Source organism: Arvicanthis niloticus, chromosome 1 (assembly GCF_011762505.2).
Source record: "Arvicanthis niloticus isolate mArvNil1 chromosome 1, mArvNil1.pat.X, whole genome shotgun sequence".
Classification (NCBI taxonomy): domain Eukaryota; kingdom Metazoa; phylum Chordata; class Mammalia; order Rodentia; family Muridae; genus Arvicanthis; species Arvicanthis niloticus.
Genome location: NC_047658.1, coordinates 115,828,701 through 115,852,355, shown reverse-complemented (window position 1 = coordinate 115,852,355; position 23,655 = coordinate 115,828,701). Strand labels below are relative to the sequence as shown.

At 38.8% G+C, this 23,655-nt stretch overlaps 1 protein-coding gene across 3 annotated transcripts in view; it reads right to left on the bottom strand.

Moving 5' to 3' along the window:
- The window catches only part of Atl3 (atlastin GTPase 3), a 36,848-nt gene that overhangs the window by 1,600 nt on the left and 11,593 nt on the right, over positions 1–23,655 (bottom strand). For all 3 annotated transcript variants that reach the window (XM_076916476.1, XM_076916481.1, XM_034502623.2), the window contains exons 2-12: positions 22,082–22,296; positions 21,725–21,868; positions 16,814–16,918; positions 15,185–15,235; positions 13,466–13,522; positions 13,094–13,186; positions 12,081–12,219; positions 4,393–4,520; positions 3,789–3,845; positions 2,661–2,732; positions 812–1,243 (exon numbers count right to left, since the gene is read on the bottom strand). In XM_076916476.1, the coding sequence (XP_076772591.1) occupies positions 812–1,243; positions 2,661–2,732; positions 3,789–3,845; positions 4,393–4,520; positions 12,081–12,219; positions 13,094–13,186; positions 13,466–13,522; positions 15,185–15,235; positions 16,814–16,918; positions 21,725–21,868; positions 22,082–22,296 (1,493 nt within the window). The remainder of the gene's footprint in view (positions 1–811; positions 1,244–2,660; positions 2,733–3,788; positions 3,846–4,392; positions 4,521–12,080; positions 12,220–13,093; positions 13,187–13,465; positions 13,523–15,184; positions 15,236–16,813; positions 16,919–21,724; positions 21,869–22,081; positions 22,297–23,655) is intronic.

The window sequence follows — 23,655 nt, the reverse complement described above, 5'->3', positions numbered from 1 at the left end:
AATGATATAAGTTCAATCCACAGAACCCACCTAAAGGAAAAAAAAAAACTTTGACTTCCATATCCTGTGATCTGGGTCCCATACATCCACATTCACGTATCATATACAATCCAACACACACAATAGTAACAAATGTAAATAAACTTTAAAAATAAAAAAACCCTACAGATCATGACAATCTCAAAACACATTTGCTGTTTGAAGACATAAATGAAGGTATGTATGAAAATGCCATAAACAAACCTATTATTTTGTATGTTAACCAAAGAAATAATTAAAAAATATATACATAAAAATTTGATAAATAAATGAAGGCAATGCCATACATTTTCTATCCCCCAAAAATTTAAAATGCAATAGTGTTAAGTTCCTATTTTATCAATGAATCAAATTCATCAGAGCATGAGAGAATCATACAGGAACTGGATCTGAAGAACACATAATTAGAGCTGCCCCAGGCCCATAATCATCTATAACTCCAGTTCCAGGGGATCCACCTCTTCTAGCTTCTGCAGGCACTCTACACAAATTGTGTACAGACATACATGCAAAGTACTTGTACACATGAAAAATAAAACTGACCCAAGAAAAGGACCATAGATCAAAGACTCCCTTTTGCGTCAAAGGGCCATTTTCAGGCATTAAAACAAGACATCAGGATTAAATATCAATATACTAAAATAATAATAATAATAAAACATTAAGCCCATCAGAAAGTGAGCTTACTCTCTTTTTCACTATGAATTTCCTCCAAATGTTACTACAGAAGCACAATCAGCACAGACCCTCAGGCTCAGCGAGCACCACTCACCTGCTCTAACACATATGCTGCCCCGGAGTCAATCGCTCCACCCAGCTCGCGATACTGCCCAGAATATCTGATGTACCCCCAGGTAAGGAGTGCTATTAACAGCAGTCCAACCATACAGTTGAACAGCTGGGCCACAACCTCCAGCCCAATGAAGCCGGTGATGCCCGAGGCTATGTACAAGGCTGCTATGCCTGTGAACAGAACTGCAGGGGTTCGGAAGGTACTGAAGACATTCTTGCTGCCATTGTGCTTGCAGAAGTTCTCATACAGTTCTTTGATTTCCTCCTCCAGCTCCTGCTGGTAACGGAAGCTGAAATCCTTCCCACCCATCTTTTTGGTCTTCTTAAAGTGGTCCAGAGCAAGTTGTTTGGATTCTTGGTGCTTCTCTTCTAAAATGTCTGGAGACAAATAAGGTTTCTCTCCCCCACAAATCTAAAAATGACAAAAACACATGCTGAAAATTCTTGTACATGCCAAATAAAATAAGAAAAAAGACACAGTAAAGATTAGAATGCTCTTAAGAGTTTACAAAAAGGCTTAGAAATTAATTTCAGAAAATATTCAAGGGAAACTAAGGCTATAACCTATACATTAGAGAATTTGCCTGGTACGCACAGAGCCCTCCATTTAATCTCAGTACCATTTAAGTCAGTACAGTGGGACAGATCTGTAATCCCACCCTCTACAAGTAGTTACAGAAGGATCAGAAAACTCAACATCATCCTCAGCAACATGAACAGTCTGAGGCCCATCTAAGCTCCATGAGATTGTGCTTAAATGAGAAGTCAGAAAAGACAAATCTCCAAGGCCAAGTCAGACATATTAGTATATACCTATAATCCCAGCACTTAGGAAGCAGAGGCAAGAGATTCATACAAGTTTAACATAGAACATAACAACTTTCAGGTTAACCACAGCTTCATAGCAAGCCTTTGTATAAAAATATAAAAATTAATTAAAAGCTTGGTTGGAAATGGTTAATAACCAGACACTGAGAGGCTGGAGAGATGGCTTAGTAGTTAAGAACACTTGCTACTCTTGCAGGACCACAGTTCAGTTCCCAGCATCCCCATCATGAAGCTCAAAAAACCTTCTGTAACTAGGGCTCCCAGAGATCAAATGTCTGACTATGATATACTCAGGTACCTACAGGTACAGAGATATATACATAAATAAATAATAAACCTTAAAAGAAGAGAGAGATGTGGCAGCACACATTTGTAATCTAGGACTCAGGAGACTGAGACAAAAGAATTGCTATGAATTTGAGGCCAACTTGGACTATATATCACAACCCTGAGAAAAATAAAAATAACCAGAAGATCCCAATTACACAGACTCTGTTTCAAAAGAAAAGAAAAATTAAACTTAAAAAGTAATAATTAGAACATCCCATTTACTAGGGTGACCTGAAAGACAGACAGCTTTCTGTCTCATCATCTTAAGATGCAACAGCTCAGGAGGGCTTCCAGCTTCTCTAGACAAGCAGGTTGCATCTCTAACACATACATTAGGCCTGGAACACACAACTACCTGGAACTTTAGCTTCAGAGGACCCCATGCCCTCTTCTGGCCTCCATGAACACCACGTCTATGTGGCATACATATACAAAGATTAATAACTGAAAACAAACTTTTAAGGCACATTCCTGTGCTACAGCACTAGTGAGGTATAGGCAGTGCAGTCGGACACCCTCCACTAACACAGTGATTCTCAGGCCAGCCTATTACATAAAACCCTGTCTCAAATAAACAAAAAGGATATGTTGAAGAGAATCAAGTTTGGGCCTTTGAAGTCAGTGGCCATGCTCAGGAAATGACACTTTGGAACAAGGTGTTACTCACATACCTCTTCCATGTTGTTGTAATAAATATCTTTGGCAGAGGCTGCAGCTGCCAAATTGTTGGCTTCAGCAGTGGCCTTTTAAGAAAGAAAAGTGTGAAATACTTCTTGTAACATTTTCCAAGAAACAAAGCAAAAATATCTCTTTTCCTATTCCCATCTTTCCTTATTATCCTTGTTATTTTTTTATATTTCCATATAATTCAACTCATAAAATACATACTTTCACCAATTTTTGTGCCAAAACATTTATTCTGACACTTAAGAATCTTTAGCATAAACCAAACCTCTAAAGCTCAAGAAACTATAATTTCCTTTACTTCAGTTTTAGACTTAACAGGTCCATACTTTGAACTTGAGACAAAGCTCAGTGGCAGAGAGCTTACCTAACCTACAAGGTGTGAGGCACCTACCAGGGTTCAATCCCAGTGCCTCAACAACAACAACAACAAAAAAAAAAAAAAAAAAAAAAGAGGAGGGGAGAGGAGGAAGGAAGGAGGAAGAAGAGGAGGGAAGTAGAAGGTGGAAGAGAAAGAGAATAGGAAAAAGGTAGAAGGCAGAGGAGAGGAAGAGAAAGAAAAGGAGGAAGAGGAGGAGGAAAACTTTCATTATACTATAAGGTCCAACAATTTTGTGAAAAATATTTTGCTACTAAAGAGATCAGTATTTGGCAAGAAATACCCACATATTCAGCATATGAAAGTGAAAAGCTATTTTAAACAAATGAGCAGAGAATCCTTTTCAGCTGGATCTAAAAAAGCAGTGGTTCCCAGTGTGTCATGCAAGGAGAGCAGCCCCAACTATACTGACTGTTCTATAGAGAACAGACAAAGCAGAGGGTACATACACGTGCTGTAAAATGTGCTTTTAATAGTCAAGGTAAGGCTACTAAGGAAAAGGAGAGCGGCCTTGCTCACTTCTTCAGGATTCAGTTGTATCATATTTGGGTCAATTCCAGCACTGACTATTCTTCCAGAGGTTCTGAATTCAATTCCCAACAACTATATGGTGCCTCACAAGTATCTATAATTTGATATGATGCCCTCTTCTGGTGTGTCTGAAGATAGCTACAGTATACTCATATACATAATAAATTAATAAATCTTTAAAAAAAAATACCAAAGACTTTATTACCTGAAGCATGGACTTTGGGTGAGGCAGATCTTCTCCTTGGTAAATTTTAATATATGCCTTAAAACATAAACATAGAAACAATCACAAAAATATAACTCTAAAATATTTTGCTCATATTTTTAAATAGTGAGACCACACAAATGCATTTTCCTAAAATTCTAAATCAACAACCAAGAATTAGCAGAAGCACGACACACCTCTGAGTGCATGTTAGCATTTTTAGTTATCTATAAATATTCTCAAGCAGCACAAGTCTACCAAGGCCAGGATTCCACTCAGGCCCCCATGCACAATGGTCTCACCACGACCTGTGGGTAGAGACCATCCACCTGGAGATAGTTGCGTCCCATTTATGTGCGTCTCCTACTCACAGCAACCTCCTAACCACCTCCTGTCCACATCATCTTCCTTGAAGACACAGTAATGACTACTCTAAGAGAGGGCAAAGAACATCATTTGGTTCTTGTGCCAATACTGCCACCCAGTGGCCCACTTCTATAAGGACCACTAAGGTCATAAAATGCCTCTGACCATCTCCCCCAGAAAATTACTTATATTAAATCAATTTTACAAAAAGCAAATTAGAACTAAAATTCATATTTACCTTAAAATATTCCAGCAGTCCCCGGCAGGTGACTTTTGAACCATTGATCTCCTTCTCCATTAATTTAGATGGATTTAGTACATATGGTATTAGAGCCTCTAACTGCTCTTTGAATTCACTAGCAATATCTATATACAGGATCATAAAGAAAGACACAAGAAGCCAAAATGAGCACGACACCCTCTTACAGAAGAGGGTTAAGACTATGCTTGCTGTCTTCTGGCTGTGCCAGGCTGCTGACAGACTGCTATCCTAATGCACTTACATTTGTGACCTTCCTTCCTGTCATATTTGAGTCCTTTCCAGTTCAGAGCAGAATATACAGAATATCCTTATCTTGGTTTCAATTCTGGGATTTTGGTTTATACTCTTGCTTTTTAAGAAATTACATGGTTTGGTTTGGCTTGGCTTTACGGACAGAATCCTAACTACTTACCCAGGGCTGGCCTCAAATTTGCAATCCTCTTGTTTTTGCCTCCCAAGTCAGTATTACTTTTTAAAGAATTAAAGAATGTGTTCAAAAACAAAATAACCTCTTCACTTGCCCCATGCCTTTGCTGCACCCATACACTACCCCTTAAAATAAACAGGAAGCCACTATTCATTCATGTGCCTTATTTTTGCTAAGATTTTGTCTTAAAAGAGAAAGCTCTTCCTGGCACTGTGACTCACACCCATAATTCCTGCAGGAGGACTTGACAGAGGATCAAGGAGCTCAAGGTCAGCCTGGGCTACATAGTGAATTTGAGACTAACCTGGGGTGCATTCATTCTGTCTCAAAAAACATGATAATAATACTTGGAAGTAGAAGCATTTGCACCTTCTGTTATTTGCTTCAAAGTATCTTCTCAGTGGCTCCCAGGCCACCTCAAGATATAAAGACCATTATATCAGGAAACTGATGTACTCTTTGCAGTTTGCACAAGGTTCTCAAAGCAGAAATCAGGGGACTCATCAAGTAGAGGCACCCTTTCCTCAAAGTACAAATAAACAAATCCAACTATGAAGATGCAGGAGAACTGAATTATCAGAAATAAGATTTATACAAATTTTCTAATGTCTTTATGAGTTTCAACCTGCCAAATGAAAATAAAATTTTGCCAATATCAAGATAGAAAAGCTCTTCAGCACTCCACAAACCTAATTATAATATAAAAAATGAACCTATTAAGTTTTAAGAAATAAAAAGGTAGGACAAATTATTAATCTCATACTTGAAGTTGGAGATGGCTCAGCAGTTAAGAGCACTGGCTGCTCTTCCAAAAGAGAGGTGTTAGATTCTCAGAACCTACATGGTGACTCACAATGGTCTGTAACTCTAGTTCCAGAGGCTCTAACCCCCTCTTTTAGCCTCTGCAGGCACTACACTCATACAGTGCATAGACGTATGTGCAAACAAAACACCCATATACATAAAATAAAAAGTAAGTTAAAATCTAAAAAACTGTATCTTAAATCTTTTTATACTGAATCTTTTATACTGAAAAAAGTACAAAGTGGTAGACATACTATACTGTTCTACAGTATGCTTATGTACGTTAAACTATAGAACCTTACAGAAAACAGAATTTCATTGAATACCTGTTAATCCTTTGAGAATTTTAAAAAATGTGTGCATTTGTGCATGTGTGCAAACATATGTATATGTGCCACAGAGTGTATGGAAGTCAGAAGACAACTTGTGGTAGTCACTCTATTTCTACTATGTGAGTCTAAGGAACTGACCTCTGGCCATTAGGCTTGGTGGCAACTGCCTTTATTCACTAAGCCACTGGCTTTTCAAAACAGGGTTTCTCTGTGCAGCTCTGGCTGTCTTAGAATTTCCATTGTAGACCAGGCTGTCCTCTAACTCACAGAAATCTGCCTGTCTCTGCCTGAGATTTACAGATCTCAGACTACTCATGTCTCTACTAAGGTTATTCCAAAATAACAGCTTTTAGATCATAAAAGAAACGTCTCATGACAAACAAGCCCAGTTTCTCACGATATAAAAGAAGACTAAGCCCTGGTGTTTGGTTACAGAAACATTTAAATAGCTGCTTTAGCGATCTCCCTGCTCCCATGAAAATTTCTCTATGCTGATGACACAGCATCCTGCTTCTGAGGAAACGAAGCCTCAAAAAGCAATTGATCCTCTACCTGCAAAGAAAACAGCAGCTCAGCTTCTATGACACCGAAACTAAGTTTATGTTTGACCAGAGATTGAACTGCACTCATCAGGCCTGACAGCAGGAACCTTTACCTGCTAAGCTATCCCCACAACAGTTCTACTTACCAGTGTATCACAATAAAGTTAATCACATGTGGTGCCTATGGTGACACACACCTACAATACCAGGACTTGGGAGGCTAAGGCCATCCCAGGCTACCTAAAAAGTTAGAGGCCAGGTGAGCTCTATGTATCAAGACCCTGTCTCCAAAATTATTAAAAACCTGTGTGGCTCACAAGCTACTCCTAGTCAAATATTTACAAGTTATCTACTTTCTTCAACTTAGAATTTATTCTTCACTAAAACTCAATAAAGTCATGTCTGGAGGCACATGCTGAAAATCCCAGCACTTGAGAGGCTGAGGCAGAAGGACTGAGTTCAAGGTCAGTATGGGCTATTATAATGAGTTATAGGCCATTCTAGGACACAGCAAGACACTGGCTCCAAAAAGAAGCACGCACAGTATGCCTCAGTGGGTAAAATAGGCTTGGCTATGCAACTCTACCGACCTGGATCCCACTAAAGTGTGAGAGAATCACCTCCACAAACCTGTCCTCTGATCTCGACTAACAAGTAGTAGCATGCCCATAAACAATAAAATAAATAAATAAATAAATAAATAAAACCTTCAACCTTAAAAGCTTCTCTAAAATTATAAAAATATCCATCCATAAATCTAAAAGTAGTGTCACGTATCACTTAACAACAGGGATTGTCTAAGAACTGTGTCATCAGGTAAGTTCCTCACTGTGCTAACACTGTCTAGTACATAAGTACAATCTACACAGGGCAGACTATGACACATATTATACACATTTATATTATATAATTTCTATATATGTTACATATAATACATGTATGTATAATAAAATATATGTAATATAATGTAATATATAATACCAAATATATATCCTGAACACAATTTTTACTCATTTATTTGGCCAGTTCCTTGGGATAAACTCCTAAAAACAGAACACTAGATTTAAGAACAAAGCACTTAAAATTGATACTACCAAATTACTATGCATAAAAACTGTAACATAGTCAGGTGGTAGTGGCACATGCCTTTAATCCCAGCATTCCGGAGGCAGAGTATGTGGATCTCTATGAGTCTGACACCTGCCTGATCTACAGAATGAGTTCCAGGACACCCAAGGTTCCACAGGGAAATGCTGTCTTGAAAAACCAAAACCAAAAGCCAAAGTCAAAGCAAAGCAAAACAAAAAACAACAAACTGATAACATACTAATATATTTATATTTTTCTGATTGTTATAATGGTTTACATACTTTCAATAATTTGGGTTTTGGAGTGTGGAGATTAGGTTCTAAGTCTGGGTTTGAACTGGAGTTTGATGTTTATTTTTTGTTTTTTCCTCAGTGCTGAAGATCACACTTAGAACGTTGTATATGTTAGGGAAGCCTCTATGATCGGGCTACATATCCCTGGTCCTTTTAGACTTGCCTTTTCATATTAAAAAAAAAAAAAAGCATGACTTAAACCCTATAATTGTATTTTATAGTTCTATCTTGGTCATGGTGGTGTATATTTTAATCTTGCCATTCCAGAAACAGAGGCAGGCATCTCTATGAGTTCATAGCTAGTCTGATCTACATAGTGAATTCCAGAGGCCAGCTAAGACAGTAAGGCTCTGTCTAAAAAATAATTAATTAAAAAATATATATTGTTCTATCTTGAATGAGGGAAGCAAATGCTTCCTAATTATGATACTGGAGGAAATTGCTTACCCTAAATTTCCTCCCTGTCTTATAAACATAAACAACATACTTATCATTTAGTTACTAAACCATCAGCAAACTGTATAGATCCTGGAGTAAAAATACTGCTGCCTCCCTAAACATACATTCAACTTAACCTCAGAATGTGACCTTACTTGGAAGGTGCCCCAACAAATCTAATACACTAAACAGGAGGTTTTATAATCACTGAGGAAGTCTTAAATCCAGAATGATGGGCTGGTAGGAAGAAGAATATATAAGGAAGACACCCATGTGACAACACAAAAACAGCCAATGAATGCCAAGGATTGCCATCACTTCCCGGGGACCAGGAGAGAGGCATGGCATAGGCTCTCCTCAGAGTTTTAGGAGGAAACCACCACTACTTCAAACTTCTGGCCTCCTGAACTATAAAAGAATAAATCTCTATTGTCTTAAGCTGCTCAGCTTGTAGTGACTCACTAAAGGCAACCACAGAAATGCAAACATGCTGCCAGGCAGTGGTGGCTCACGCCTTTAGTTCCAGCACTTGGGAGGCAGAGGCAGGCGGATTTCTGAGTTCAAAGCCAGCCTGGTCTACAGAGTGAGTTCCAGGACAGCCAGGACTACACAGAGAAACCCTGTCTCGAAAAAACAACAACAAAAAAAAAAAAAAAAAAAAAAAAAAAAGAAGAAAGAAAGAAATGCAAACATGCATCCCAGTAACCTACAGCTTTAGGTCACAGTTACACGATCTTTAAAATCTGCCTGCTTTCTAAATAAAAATGCTAAAATGAACTGAGTTTCAAAACAGAAGGCTTTGAAATATCAAAATGCCTTAAGATAGAAAATACCGACATTTTTCTATGCTTATACCTGGTAACCTGAGCTCCCCATGAGACAAAAGCATGACATGAAAAGTCACTGACCCATCCCCCTAAGCTCACCTATTGAAAATACCGAAGCTGGGAGTAGTAGAACCTGTCTGTAATCCCAGCACTTAGAAAGTTAAAACAAGAGAACTCCAAATTCAAAGCCATCCTGGTCTACATATCAACTCCAGGTAAGCAAGGGCTAAACAGCAAAACCTTAACTCAAAACAAGCAAAAATCCAACAGTTTAGATTTGGTAAAACTACAGTTAAAATAAAGTGTCATAACTCTGAGAGAACATTACCAGCCAGGCACAGTGGTGAATAAATACCTTAATCCCAGCAGTCAGGAAGTAGAGGCAGGAAGATAAGTTCAAAGTTACCCTTGGCTACCAAGTGAGTTTGAGGCCAGCCTGGGCTACAGAGATCCTACCCCTCCAAAAAAAAAAAAAAAGAAAGAAAAGAAAAGAAAAAAAAAGTAATACATATCATCTCACACACACACACACACACACACACACACACACACACATGAATGCACTTAACTTTCGTAACTTTTTCTCCCTACTTAACTCTAAAAAATTCTCTCCCAATTTTTTAGGTAACAGGTTCTAGCTCCACTGTTCACCTAAGCAGATATTTCTACCAAACCCAGTCCCTGCTCTTGAATCTCTCAATCACTGAGTAACAAGATCTCATAGTTTCACCTTTATGAAAGCTGCCATCACTTAACACATCACTCAAGTGTCAAACAGATGGTAACAGTTACATCTTTAAAATTCAGTGTTTCGAAGCACTTAGATCAACTGGTCTGTAAATCTTAAAAAAATTTATTAATGGTGGTGGGGAAGTAGAGTAAGTAGCTCAGCAATTAAGATCAATGCTCTTCCAGAAAATTCCAGTTTCATTTCCAGCACCTACATGATGGCTCAAAAATACCTCTAACTCCAATTCTAGAGGATCAAGACACCCTCTTTCTGGCCTCTGCACACATATGGCACACAGACATACAAGCTGACAAAACACCATACACATTAAATAAAAAAATAAATCTTTGAAGAAAAAAAGAGGGGAAATGGCTCAACAGTTAGGCATACTTGTTGCCCTTGCAGAAGACCCAGGTTAAGTTCTCAGCATCTACATGAGTCTCACAACAATAAATAACTCCTATTCCAAGGGATCCAGCACACTCTTCTGAGCTCTGCAGCCACGAGACACACACATGCTATATATTCATACAAGCAAACAAGACACTCATACACATAGACTAAACCTTAAAAAATGCTAAGTTTCCATTTTAGTTTATGTGTGTGGCAGCATGTACACAAGTACATTATGTTCATGCCAGTACCCAGGAAGGCCAGAAGAGGGCATCATATTCTCTGAAACTACAGTTACAAATAGTTATGAACCATTTAGTGTGGGTGCTGGGAACAGAACCCAAGAGCACTCTTAACTATTGAGTTCTCTCTGTAGTCTCATGTCTGTACATAATGATTTAGACAAATATATTTACTCTTCTTAAATCAACTAAATCAAATAGAATGAAAATTATATATTTCATATTTACTGAGGCTATTCTTAACAGGCAAGTTGCTCTGGTAACTCGACATGTACATACTCTCTAAAGAGTTCCTCCACACAACAATGAACTTCTATTTCCATGGTGTAGACTTTAAGGCACCAGTACCCGGATGTGCACCTCTGCCACACTGCTTTTAGCTGGGCACTTTGAGTGAGCTGATTAACTGTCCTCATTTTTGCCAGCTTCCTGATATAGAGATAAATGAAATGATGTAACTTCATGGAATTACTGTGAGCTTAGTATTAAAGCGTTTTGCACAACACTGGAAACCCAACTGGACTGCAAAGCTGACAGCTACTATTATCAGTCTATAAACAACTGCTTAACAAGTATAAACTGTGGGCCAGCCATCAGGTGACTCGGCCTCCAGGAATAAGGAACAAAAATAAGATAATGGTACCCAAGCATCCCAACTCTGATTCTCTAACCTACCAACAACCCAGCACTCCTGACGTTAGCCTATGACCTAGCATCAGATTTTGGTAAAAGCACAAAGGAGTTGAAACAGTACTTGGCTCTGTATCATGGTACTTTTCCTGAGGAAGATATTTGGACTTGAAAAATAATGAATGTTTTAGGTTTGTCTTCCTTCATTTAGCACTTTGATCTCTTATAAAGCAGAAACTACATTTCTTAGAAAGAGCCCTTGTGTTTATAAAAAGATAAAGAGAGGAGGGGATATTTTCTATGGGTGTGTGGTGAGGTATGGGGGAAGGCGATGTCTCAGCAGGTCCATGCTGAGGCATCACTTCCCCCTGAGGGACCAGCCACAGGATGGTATAGTATAGAATAGAGTTTATTCAGGGCATGGGGTGGGGAGTCAAGAGGGTAGTAGAGGCAGAGAAAGGCAGAGAGAGAGTAGAAAAGTAGAGGAGTAGAGGCTGGCCATGAGCATGTGGAGAGAGAGGGGGGAAGGGAATGGGGAGAGGGAACAGAGTGGGAGCAAGAAGGAAAGAGAGCAAGAGAGAAACAAGAGGGCAAGAGAGAGAGAGGAGAGAGCAAGCAGCACCTTTTATAGTGGGTCAGGCCTACCTGGCTGTCGCCAGGTAACTGTGGGGGTGGAGCTTAGACAGAATGCTAACAGCCCTGAAGAACGTTACTTCATTTTCAGTTAATGAAACAGGCAGAATACTTCTTATGGTCATAGTAAAGGCAGGAGGGAAATCTGAACTATACTAATACTATTCTCCTTGAGACCACATTCATTCTCATAAGCCTCCATTCGATTCATAACTGAATTTTACTGCTCATTATAGAATTTCAAAGATCAAATCACATGTGCAATAGCAATGACTATAACACACCTTTCAATTTTCCATCAAACTCAGGGCTTGTGGCCACCTGGAGCCCTGGATGTGGTAAGAGAAAACAGGTGACATCGGAGAAACATGAGTGAATATGATTTCGAACGTTCTGAATTTCTTCATGTTGATGTTCCTTCACCTGCCAAGGAAAATCAAGTTTATAGGCCAAAAACAATTTGGTATTCTTCACTGGCATACATTAGCATAAAGACAAAGGAAAGAAGACTTAAAGAATGATGGATCAGAGCGACCAATGGGAAGAGCCAGAGCCCCAGGAAGTAGAAAGTGTACAAGGCTCCCATAGCTAACAGAGTAGAAACTGAAGACTTGGTTTTCAAAGGTATTGTGCAACACGTAAGAAGAACAGAAAGCCTGTTGGCCAGAAGGAGGATCCACTAAGCTAGCAATGACTGACAAAGGTCTCCTGTGCTTTGGTTTTAGGGAACAGGCTAGGCTTGTTTAAATATATGCCAAAGTAAATAATACTGAGTAATAACAGAACTATAGTTCTAAACATGATATTCTAAAGGCACACATAGAATCTGATTCAAAATAACTGGAAACTATAATTATAAAAGCCTTTTGCTCAGAGGTCCTCTCCATATGCCTATATATTATATACCCTGGTTCTTCAATTTTACCATGAAAAAACTTATACTAGGGCCAGAAAGATAGCCATCTTCCTCCAAGCAGGTAAAGGTATTTGCCAACAAGTCTGTCAACCTGAGTGTAATCCCAGAGACCCACATGGTAAAGAAAAAGAACTAACTTCCATAAGGTGTCATCTGACGTTCACATGAGTACTGAAGTACTATCCTCTCTTTCTCTATCACACACACACAAATAAATATATGTAATTTTAAAATTTTTAAACAAAAAATTATACTGGTTTATACTAATATTTACAAAAAATTTAACAGAGTATCATTTTCAATTATATGCTTTAAAGACAATATTCAAAAGCAAATGGGAAAGTTACTACCTTTAGAAAACCATTCAGATTTCCTACTTACCTGTAAACGCTTATCCAAAAATGCCATTCCTCCTTGCAGTCCATAGTTATATTCATAAGGGAAACTCCAATCTCGAATTAAAAACATGAGTGTCTATTGTGACAGAGCAGAACAGAATTACAACACTGTATAAGTGCATATTCAAGATTACTGTAATATTTTCTGCTAATCTTTTCAAAGGGGTCAAGGGCATGTTGAAGGGAACCAGCCTGAGCAATATAGCAAGACTGTCTCAAAACAAAACAAAAAACAAAACAAAAAAAAACCCTGTAGCTTATAGGTTAGAATAAAAATCAGTAGATCTGGGTTGTGAGCTGTAACTGCTGAACTGTAAACTAAACACAGATATAAATGGCATTCACAGTGCTTTACCTGGAAAGGTTTTTGGAAAATTTCATCCATTGCCAGACGGCCATATTCTGTGAAGAGCTTTAAGAAAGAAAAGTTAATGGCTTGTAGAGCAACATTATTTAAAATATTTTTAGGTTATTCTTTTGCAAAATATTTGTGAGCTAATGAGATGGTTTAGAGGTTAAGAGCATTTGTTCTTCCAAAGGACCAGGGTTTAATTCCTAGCACCCACAAAGAGGTTCACAAATTCCAGTTCCAAGGGATCCAACACCAGGCACATTTATACATTCAGGTGAAATATTCATGTACATAAAATAAATCTAAAAAAAATTAAAATATTTATTTGGCTGGGTGTGGTAATCTTTAATCACCATGAGCATTTTTTAGTCACTAGGAGTAGTCAGACCATTATGCAGGGACATTCCCATTTGGTGCATTCTGTTATCTCCAACAGCAAAAGTCCTGGCACCATCGTAAGTAGCTACCCAATTCAAATGACTGAATGAATTCACTAAGATTAGGATTCCCATATACACTTGCCCGCTTCTTCATGAAGCCACACTAAGTACAATAAAGTTTAATATCAAATTCACAGGATAAGTAGGACATGAAATAATATGGCAGTACAAAGAACTTGTCACAAATACCACAGAAGAAAAGAAACAGATGTCAAGTATCTAGTTCTGACTTTTTCTACCCTGTTAACAAAATGAGAAAAAACAGAGGCACAAGAAGTAAAATATTTTCTCAATAGAATCCTTAAACAACTGAGAAATGAAAAGTGGAGTTCCTCCCAAGAGGGGTGAGGAAGTGAAACTACCAACTAAAGAAATGTTTGGAAGTCTGCCCCTAGGTCTCTACCCTCTACCAGAGAAAGGAATACAAGAGTAGTATGTATGTATAGTCTTAATAACAATAAAAAATCTAGCCTTGAGGCTAAGAAAATCATTCCGTAGGTAAAAGCCTTTAGGAATGTAAACCTAAGAACCCAACCGAAATTCAATCCCCAAAAGCCTGGGCTGGCCCAGTACTCACAGAAACCCTGTCTCAAAAAACCAAATAAACAAAATTATGAGGATACACACCTACAGCTGTTTGTTTTTATTTCTTTTATTTTTATGTTTATGTTTGCGCTGTGTTGCTGATGTTTGTGTAATATGTATGTTGTATGTAAATGTACATGTTAATATATATATATATATATACACACACACACACACATGTGTATGTGAAATCAGAGGTTACTGTCAGATTTCTTCTACACCTTTCAACCTTAGTTTATGAGACAGTATCTTACTGACCCTAAGCTAACCAGTTTGCTAGACTACTGGCCATTGAGCTCCAGATAACATATTTCTACCTTTCCATCACTGGGGTTAGCAGACCACCATGCTAAAACTCACTATGTAGACCAGCCTGGCTTCAAACTTACAAAGATCCACCTGCCTCTACCTCTTGAGTGCTGTGATAAAAGGCATGCACTACTTCACCTGGTTGTTCATTTCACGTGAGTGCTGGAGATTCAAACTCAGGTCTTCATGCTTACACAGCAGGTACTTCAATGACCAAGGCTCTCTTCCCAGCACCCACCCAGCCACCGCCTTTTCATTCTATCCCTCCTCCTCTCTGGTCTCCTTCCTGTACTCAGACACACCTCCTTCATGTCTAGATTCCACATAGGATAGAAAACACATGATACTTTATCATTTACCCACTATTCCCATTACCATTTCTTATTACCTGTAGCTGCTGAAGATCATCTTCCTGAATATTCTGGGACAAATTGTAAATCTAGAAAACAAAATCAAGATTGATAACACTCTGGCTTAGTTCAAACAAGTCACAAATAAACTTAGAACACTGGATGGAGCTTTGTATAATTGAAAATTTGCAATATATATACATATATACATATATATATGTATATATCCTCCATGAAGGCATATATATGCCTCATATGTGTGTGTATATGTATATATATATATGTACATACACACATATATAAATATACACATATATACATAAACATATGTATATATAAACATACATTCTTCTATAATACACAGAGAGAGCAGTATAATCTGTCTTTTGGAAAAAATTAAAACATAAGGCTAAAATCACAAAATTCCTTCTTTATAGTTTAAAAGGTTTGAGATTTTCTTGAAATATTTTGTATATAATTATATGAGTAGAAAAAATAATTATTTTTGTTCTAAGAGCTTAAGTTATGCACATAGTTTGTGCTGGGTAAATGTTACTGACAACTTGACACAACCCTTAAGTCATCTGGGAAATCAGAAACCTCAACTGAATAATTCTTCAATTAGATTGTCCTATGCCTGTAACTGAAAAAAATTTTCTTTAAGATTTATTTTATTTATGTGTATGGGTAGGTACATGAGCACAGGTATGTGCACCACATGCAGGCTTGGTGCCATGGATCCCCTGGAACTGTAGTTACAGACAGATGTGAGCTGTTGTGCAGGTGCCAGGAATTAATCCCAGGTCCTCTAGAGGAGCACCCAGTGCTCTTAACCACTGAGCCAGAGAGAGTTTCCTGACTGATGACTGATATGGGAGGGTCTAGCCCACTGTAAGTGGCACCATTCCTAGGCAGGTAGGCCTGAAATAAATAACTATATATAAATTATATATAATATACATAAATATAAACTATATATATAGTTCTTTGTACTGTCATATTTCATGTCCTCCTTATCCTGTGAATCTGGTATTAAGCTTTATTTTATTATACTGAGTGTGGCTTCACGAAAAAGCAGGCAAGTGTATGTAGAAATCCTAATCTTGTGTGTGTGTGTGCGTGTTTGTGTGTAAATTATATATAGTAGCTAAGCATGAGCAGGAAAAAGTCCACTCCTCTATGGTTCCTGTCTCCAGATCTCCAAATTCCTACCTTGAGTTCCTGCCCTGATTTCCCTCCATAAAGGACCGTGACCTGGAAGTGTAAGCCAAATTAAACCTTTTCTTCTCCAAGTTGGTTTTAATCAGTGTAGTTTATCACAACCACAGAAAAGCAAACTGAAACACAGTTTAAAAAGAATACTCATAGGCAGGTGGTAGTGGTACATGCCTTTAATCCCAGGACTCAGAAGGCAGAAGTAGGCAGATGTCTGTGAATTCAAGGCCAGCCTGATCTACAAAGTAAACTCCAGGACAGCTAGGACTAACCCTATCTTGAAAATCCAAATTAAGTAAAATAAATAAATAAATAAATAAATAAATAAATAAAACCACATAGGCTAAATTCCCTGAAGGGAGAGGAGGAGGAAATGGGGAAGGGGGAAAGGAGGAAAGAGGAGAAGGGCAAAGAGGAAATTGGACAAAGGAAAGGAACAGAGGGGATCTTACCTGAACAGAACTAGTCATAGTGCTTAGAGCAAAAATGGTAGCACAATCTTTCACAGTTGACTGGCTATCAAAGGCCCCCTGGGTATCCATCAGAACAACTGCAACCTAAAAAAAAAGAGAGAGAGAGAGAGAGAGAGAGAGAGAGAAAGAGAAGGAAAGAAAGGGAAGAAAAACAAATGGTTAAAATGAAAAAAAAGGAGAATACAAAGAGTAAATTAAAAGTACACTGTAACCATTTGGGCTTTTCTATGCCCACCCCAGTTCCCAAATAATGTCACAAAGACTTGTTTATTTATGAATTAATGCCTAGGCCTTAAGGTAGGCTTGTTCCCCAACCAGCTCATAACTCAATTAACTCATTTATACTATTCTATGTCTGCCATGTAGCTGGCTATCTCTCCTCAGTTTCATACATCTGACTTCCTCTAAGTCTGGGTGGTAAATCCTTCCCAGAATTCTTCATGTCAGATGTCCCACCTTCTATTCTATCCTGCCTTGCTATAGGCTATTCATCTCTTTATTGACAGGTGGTACTTTTATACAATGCACAAGAGTTTATCCCTATAGTTCACAGTAATCCTGTAGTCCCAGCACTTGAGAAGCTAAGGCAAGAGACAGCTATATGTTCAAGATCAGCCTGCATTACATAAGGAATAGTCCAGCATAGGCTACAGAATGAGACCCTGTCTCAAAAAATCAAAAAGAAAAATTGAAAGTAACATATGCATGAGCCACCCAACACTGCTTGTCAGCTCTATCAGAAAAAGCAATTTGGTGTCAGCTCTATCAGAAAAAGCCAACAGTCCAGCCTACTTAGTAAACTCCAGGCCAGTGAGACAATGTCTCAAAAGAGATAACATTCCTAAGGATGACACCAAAGGCTAAGGCTCTCCTCTGACCTCACACTTCTACACAAACACATAAACACATAGGCACCAACACAAAAATATACACAGACACACATACATGCACTCCCTCCACCCCAAGAAGTCTCAAAACAGGGAATGGAGGCTATTCAGAGGTATATACAAGCCATCAAATGAGTTAATACACATAAAAAGAACAAATAAGTCATGCATATTGGACTTGGAAGGCTAAGGTATCAAATTGGAGACCAGCTTTGGTTTAAAAATATAATCTTACTCAAAAGAAAAAGGAAAGAAAGAAAAATAAAATAACAGTATCAAGTGCTAGAAACTAGAACCTCCTGCATTGCCAATATGCATGCAGGTTGGTAGAGCTATCTTTAGAATGTGTTAGGCATCTTGTTGGTATTTTTTAAAGATAGTCACAAGGGCTGCTGAGATGGCTTGGTAGTTAAGAGAATTTGATTCCTAGCATCCACACATAGGGCTCACAACCATCCCTAGCCCCAGTTCAGATTTAATGCCCTGCTCTGGCCTCTGTAGGACTGCATGCATGCAATGCACAGATATAATGCAGGCCTAACACCCAAACACAGGAAAAAAGTTAGTTTAAGAAATAAAGTTAGGCCGGGCGGTGGTGGTGCACGCCTTTAATCCCAGCACTTGGGAGGCAGAGGCAGGCGGATTTCTGAGTTCGAGGCCAGCCTGGACTACAGAGTGAGTTCCAGGACAGCCAGGGCTACACAGAGAAACCCTGTCTCAAAAAAACAAAATAAATAAATAAATAAATAAATAAATAAATAAAGTTAGTCAGAGTTGCCATGTGATACAGAAGCACATTTAGCATTTTCCCCAAGAAGTTCTGTTGTTGAAGACTTGTTCCTCAGCTGCTGAGTCTAAATACTGTGAGGGTATTCATCTCATCAATGGTGACCCACTGATGAGTTCATACTGAATGAGGAAGTAGGTGGCTCAAGACATAACTCTAAGGCATATGCTTGCCTTGACCTCTCCTGTCTCCAGCTTCCAGTCAACTTCAAAGTGAGCTAATTTGGTCCACCCCAAGCTTCCCACCATGACAGTCAACCCTGCATAATCACGCTTTCTGTCATGTACAGGTTGGCCTCTAGACCTTAGGAATAAACAGCTAAGGACTGAAATTTCGGGAGCTGTGACTGAAATAAATCTTTCCTCCTTTAAGTTGTATATCTCAGGTATCTGTCGCAGACATGAAAGTAAAAATATGGATATATACAAAAGAGCTTCCATCTTAGAAAAGCTTGTACATAGGTGTTTATGGCAGGTAGTATTTTTAAATAATTTTTAGATGTGTTTCATTATTTTGTGTAAATGAGTGTGTAGTTATGATCTGGCTACTTTGTGGGTTCTTCTCTCTTCCACCCTTCTCCATTCTTTCTCTTCTACCCTTTCAACCTCTTAACCCTAAGTAAGAGAGAAAAAGGGCAGAGTGGAAAGGAAAGAGATCCCTGAATAAAGTCTGGGGTAGGAAAGGGGACTACGCTATCACTCGACTACTTCCTGCTGATTATGGACATAGAGTTCCTTGGGGCAAGCGTGATCTTCACTGTCAGGATATCTAATTTTTTGTTGTTGTTTCTTCTTTGGGCATAACTACTTAACAAACCTCGAACAACAATATTTACATACCCTCGGAAAAGTCCTCAGAATTCCAAATATCACAACCGCAGAAACTATCTGCAGCTGGCAAAATTAAGCTTCTGCTAGAGCATGAGGCAAACCAGAGCCAAAGCAGCCCCATATCCCCACACCTGGTATCAAAAGGAAACCATATTCCCATAATATTTCTGGTTTTCAAAGAACCAAAACTCCAAAATTATCACAACATGAGTATTTTGTGTATATGAGTGTTTCAAAGGCCCCAGGTCCCCTGAAAGAACAGCAATAAATGCTCTTGAGCCATTGACCTAATTCTCCAGCTCTAGGTTTTTGTTTTGAAGGAAGAGGTTAGTTTAGATAGGATGTCAAGCTAGCCTGAAACTCATGTCTCAGCTTCCCAAGTACTAAGATTACAGGCATGTACAGGCAGCATTATTTCTAACACATTAAAGATATACGCAGTCCAGATACTCACAACTGATGTAATAAAAAGAAAAGTATAGTATTCTTATACAATGGAATATTGTTCAGTCATGGAAGGGAGTAAAGAACTAATGAATGCTATAAGAGAATTAGGCTGAATGGAGGAGGCCAGACCCAAAAAACACGTATCATTTCACTTATCTAATATAAAGCTCCATGGGGAGATGTAATTGAGAGGTAGAACATTTGCCTAGCCTACACTCGGCACTAGATTCAATCCCCAACAGCAAAAAAAACAAGAAGGCAGGGAAAGGGAGAAGATGACAGGAAGGAAGAGAGAAAAAGGACGGTGAAGTGCAAGCATACTTGGGTCTCCAACCAGGCTGCACCTCCTGACAGCCAGGTCAATAGTAAACTAGTAGAGACAAGGAGCTGGAAGAAGATGTAAATGGGAAGTGACTGCTGACAATACTAGAAGCCTCTTTTGAGGAAATGAAATGTTTTAGAGTCAGATGGTAATGATACCTGTTCAGCTTTATGTTTATACTAAAAACCACTGAATCAGACACTTCTATAGGATAAATCCTGAATCATCAGCATGATACCCAATTGAACAAAAGCACACAATCACATGTGTCTCCTATCTAGAAAAATGAGACTAAAGAGGAAACAACAGGACTTACTGGAAGCTTTCTGAAGAACAGAAGCTACATGTGTACTCAACATTGATAGAAATGGTCTTGTCACAGACTAACACAGTAAATTTCCAAACCACTTTTTGTTGTCATCTTTGAAACAGGGTCCCACACTTTATAGCTCATGCCAGCCTCAAATGTGTGTCAATCTTCCTGCCTCCATCTCTTGAATGTTGGGATTACAGGCACAAGTCACCATGCCACTCTTTTATGTACATTTTAAGAAGCCCAGATGGCCTCTAAGTTGTAACCTAAGATGTATGAACAGTAAACACAGCTCTAACAGTTGCTCTCTTTTGTTTTACAACACTGTTGTTTAACGTCAGAGTGGTTTGATCATTAAAGTAATTCAAAGATGGAAGAAAGGTTTGAGTGAGTAGTCAGTTTTACAAAGCAAACATTTTTATTATAAAATATATACTGACACCTCCCTGCATCAAGCTTTCTACTTAGTAAAGGATCTAAATAAGTACACTGTAAGATCTACTGTCAAAGTAACTCAACAGGAAAAAAAAAGCAATTACTTTAGGATATAGGAGTTATCATGAACTTAAAAGAATCTAATTTATTTTTTGATTGGATTACCAAAGCATATATTAAAGTTCTCATCTAGAACCAAGCAAGATAATGTGCACCTATGTATGGGGATGAGGAAGTCAAGCTTATGAAGGAAAAAGTGGGATGGAGAGCGAGGCACCACAGGCTCCAAGACTCCTCTAAGAATCCTGATCTGCCACACATGGCATAGATCTAAGATTGCTCCCAGAACACCAGTGAGACAGCAAAGAAGAACTAAGGCCAGAGCATAGCTACTTCCCGTCTTCATGTAAGTCCTAACAGGTGAGGATACTACCCCCAACTCCTTCAGAGTAACCTCATCAGGCATGGCTTTCACTGGAGGACAGTGACATAAACAAGGATTAGGGGCTTGGGATTGGCTCAAACACTATATATATAAGCTTATATGCTGGGCAATAAACTCAGACCTGCACCCTATGCTAGTCTCCAGAGTCAGATTTCCCAGAATTCGTCACGTGACTCCATCACCTCTCCCCACATCTATGATCCCAGAACACAGGCAGCTGAAGGAGAGTTCTCAGGATTCAAGGTCAGCCTAGGGTACCTACTAAGTTCCAAACCAGCCTGGCAAACTTAACCCCCCCCCCAAAAAAAAAAAAATCCTATCTCAAGAAAACAAAATAAATACAAGTTTTCATCTGGTTATTCTGTTACAATATCTATCTAAGTCTTTTCTTTTTCTTTCTCTTTCTTTCTTTTAACATCCTTACCTTTTTCCCACATGGCTTCTTCACAGTGAAAACTTCACTCCACATCTGAATTCCAGTAGTTTCTGGGTCAGAGCCTCCTCGCCATGAAAATCCTGTCAGTGGTTCTTCTGGGTCACCCAACCAATTTGAATGACCACCTTCCTTCTACAGGAGAAATAAGTTCTGTTACATCTTTGGTTTCACTTTCAGAGACACTGGGAATAAAATACAGGGCCTCAAACATGCTAGGCAAATATGTAACCACTATACTACATACCCCAACTCCTCACCAAATCTTATGTAATTTTATACATCAAGGATAATTCGTGAGCTTATTTTTCTCTCTTCCTACTTTGAAGTTAACTAAATCTTCCTTACCTGAGAATATAAGTATCGCAGCATAAAGTCCAGAATGAAAGATTTGCCTTTTCGAAAAGCACCAGCAACTGATACTACCACCACATCAAGATCTCGGATATGGTCTTGGAGGAGGATGCTGGCCAAGGCTCTCTCTTCTAGCTCAAAGGAATGTTGCTCTTTATGAACCAAAACAACCTGCACTGGACCAGGTTTTCCATTCTCCATGGCATCACCTATGCTCATTTAGAGACCAGAAAAAAAAAATTAAGTTTTACACACACACTATGAAAAGAACAAAAGCTTTCATAAGACACATAACATATACAATAACCGTAAAAGAAGGAGGATATGGGAGTACTACTAGAACTTCATCAACACTAAGAATATTTGTTAATTAAAAGATGCCAGGGGCCTGCAAGATGGCTCATTGGGTAAAGGTGCCTGCTGCCAAACCACACAACCTAAGTTCAATCTCGAGGACCCACATTCTGAAAAGAGAGAACCAATGCCCAAAGTGTTCTCTGATCCCCACACAGAATATATGTGCTGACGTGCTAGAATACACACACACACACACACACACACACACACACACACAGAGAGAGAGAGAGAGAGAGAGAGAGAGAGAGAGAGAGAGATAATAATTGTTTTTTAAAAATTAAAAGGTCCCAGTAAGAGCAGAAACTGCAGAGACTTAAAACTTGTTAGCATGCTGAGAATATAGGGCTATTTAATGCTCATTCAGCCTCCCCTACCAAGATTTACAGATCATCATGGAAGACAAGGTCGAAAGAATGTTAAGAGCTAGAGGAAAGAGCAAAGTCACATGGAACTGTCTTCTCAGAAAATGGTATCCCCACTACTGCACTCTTCATCTCATTGTAGTTATGGTTACCAGTACAACAACTAGACAAGACTGGATCTGTCGATACCCTGTCATAGGAGAAAAAGCCCATGAAGGGATACCCCCACTGAAGACCAACAGATAGATAATGGTAGCTGAGGGGAGGTGCTCATGAGAACAAACCTCTCCTTGAGTTATATCTATAGCCAATTAATGATGACTGGGAGACAGAGAGACATTTTCTTCAGTGATAAGGAGTCTCACATTCCTATAAACATGCTTTACCCAGGACTATGTAAATAACCCTAATAAAGCTCAAGCAATCAAAAATAATAATAAAAGCAGTAAAGGAGAAGAGGAACTATGTGGAAAGAAAAAAGGAATCAATGGGAAAGGGAGGGGAGCAGGAGAGAGTAATGAGATGAACCCAATGAAAGTACATTATACACGGGGCTAGTGAGATGTACCATCAGGTAAAAGCACTTGTCCTGCCAGCCTGAATGATGACCAAAGTTCAAGCTCCAGAACTCACATAAAAAGCCAGATGCAGTAGAATTAATTCCAGCACTTCTACAGAGACAGAACTACTGGGGAGCTCAAGGGCCAGCTAGCCTAGACTATGCAATATAGCAGCAGAAACTAGAACTACCTGGCCAAAAATGAAAGCAGGAACTTGTTGAGGTTTGGTCTTTTGCTATGTATTGTAACGCTAAATACTAGTCCCCAAGGCCTGGATGCCTGCCCCCAA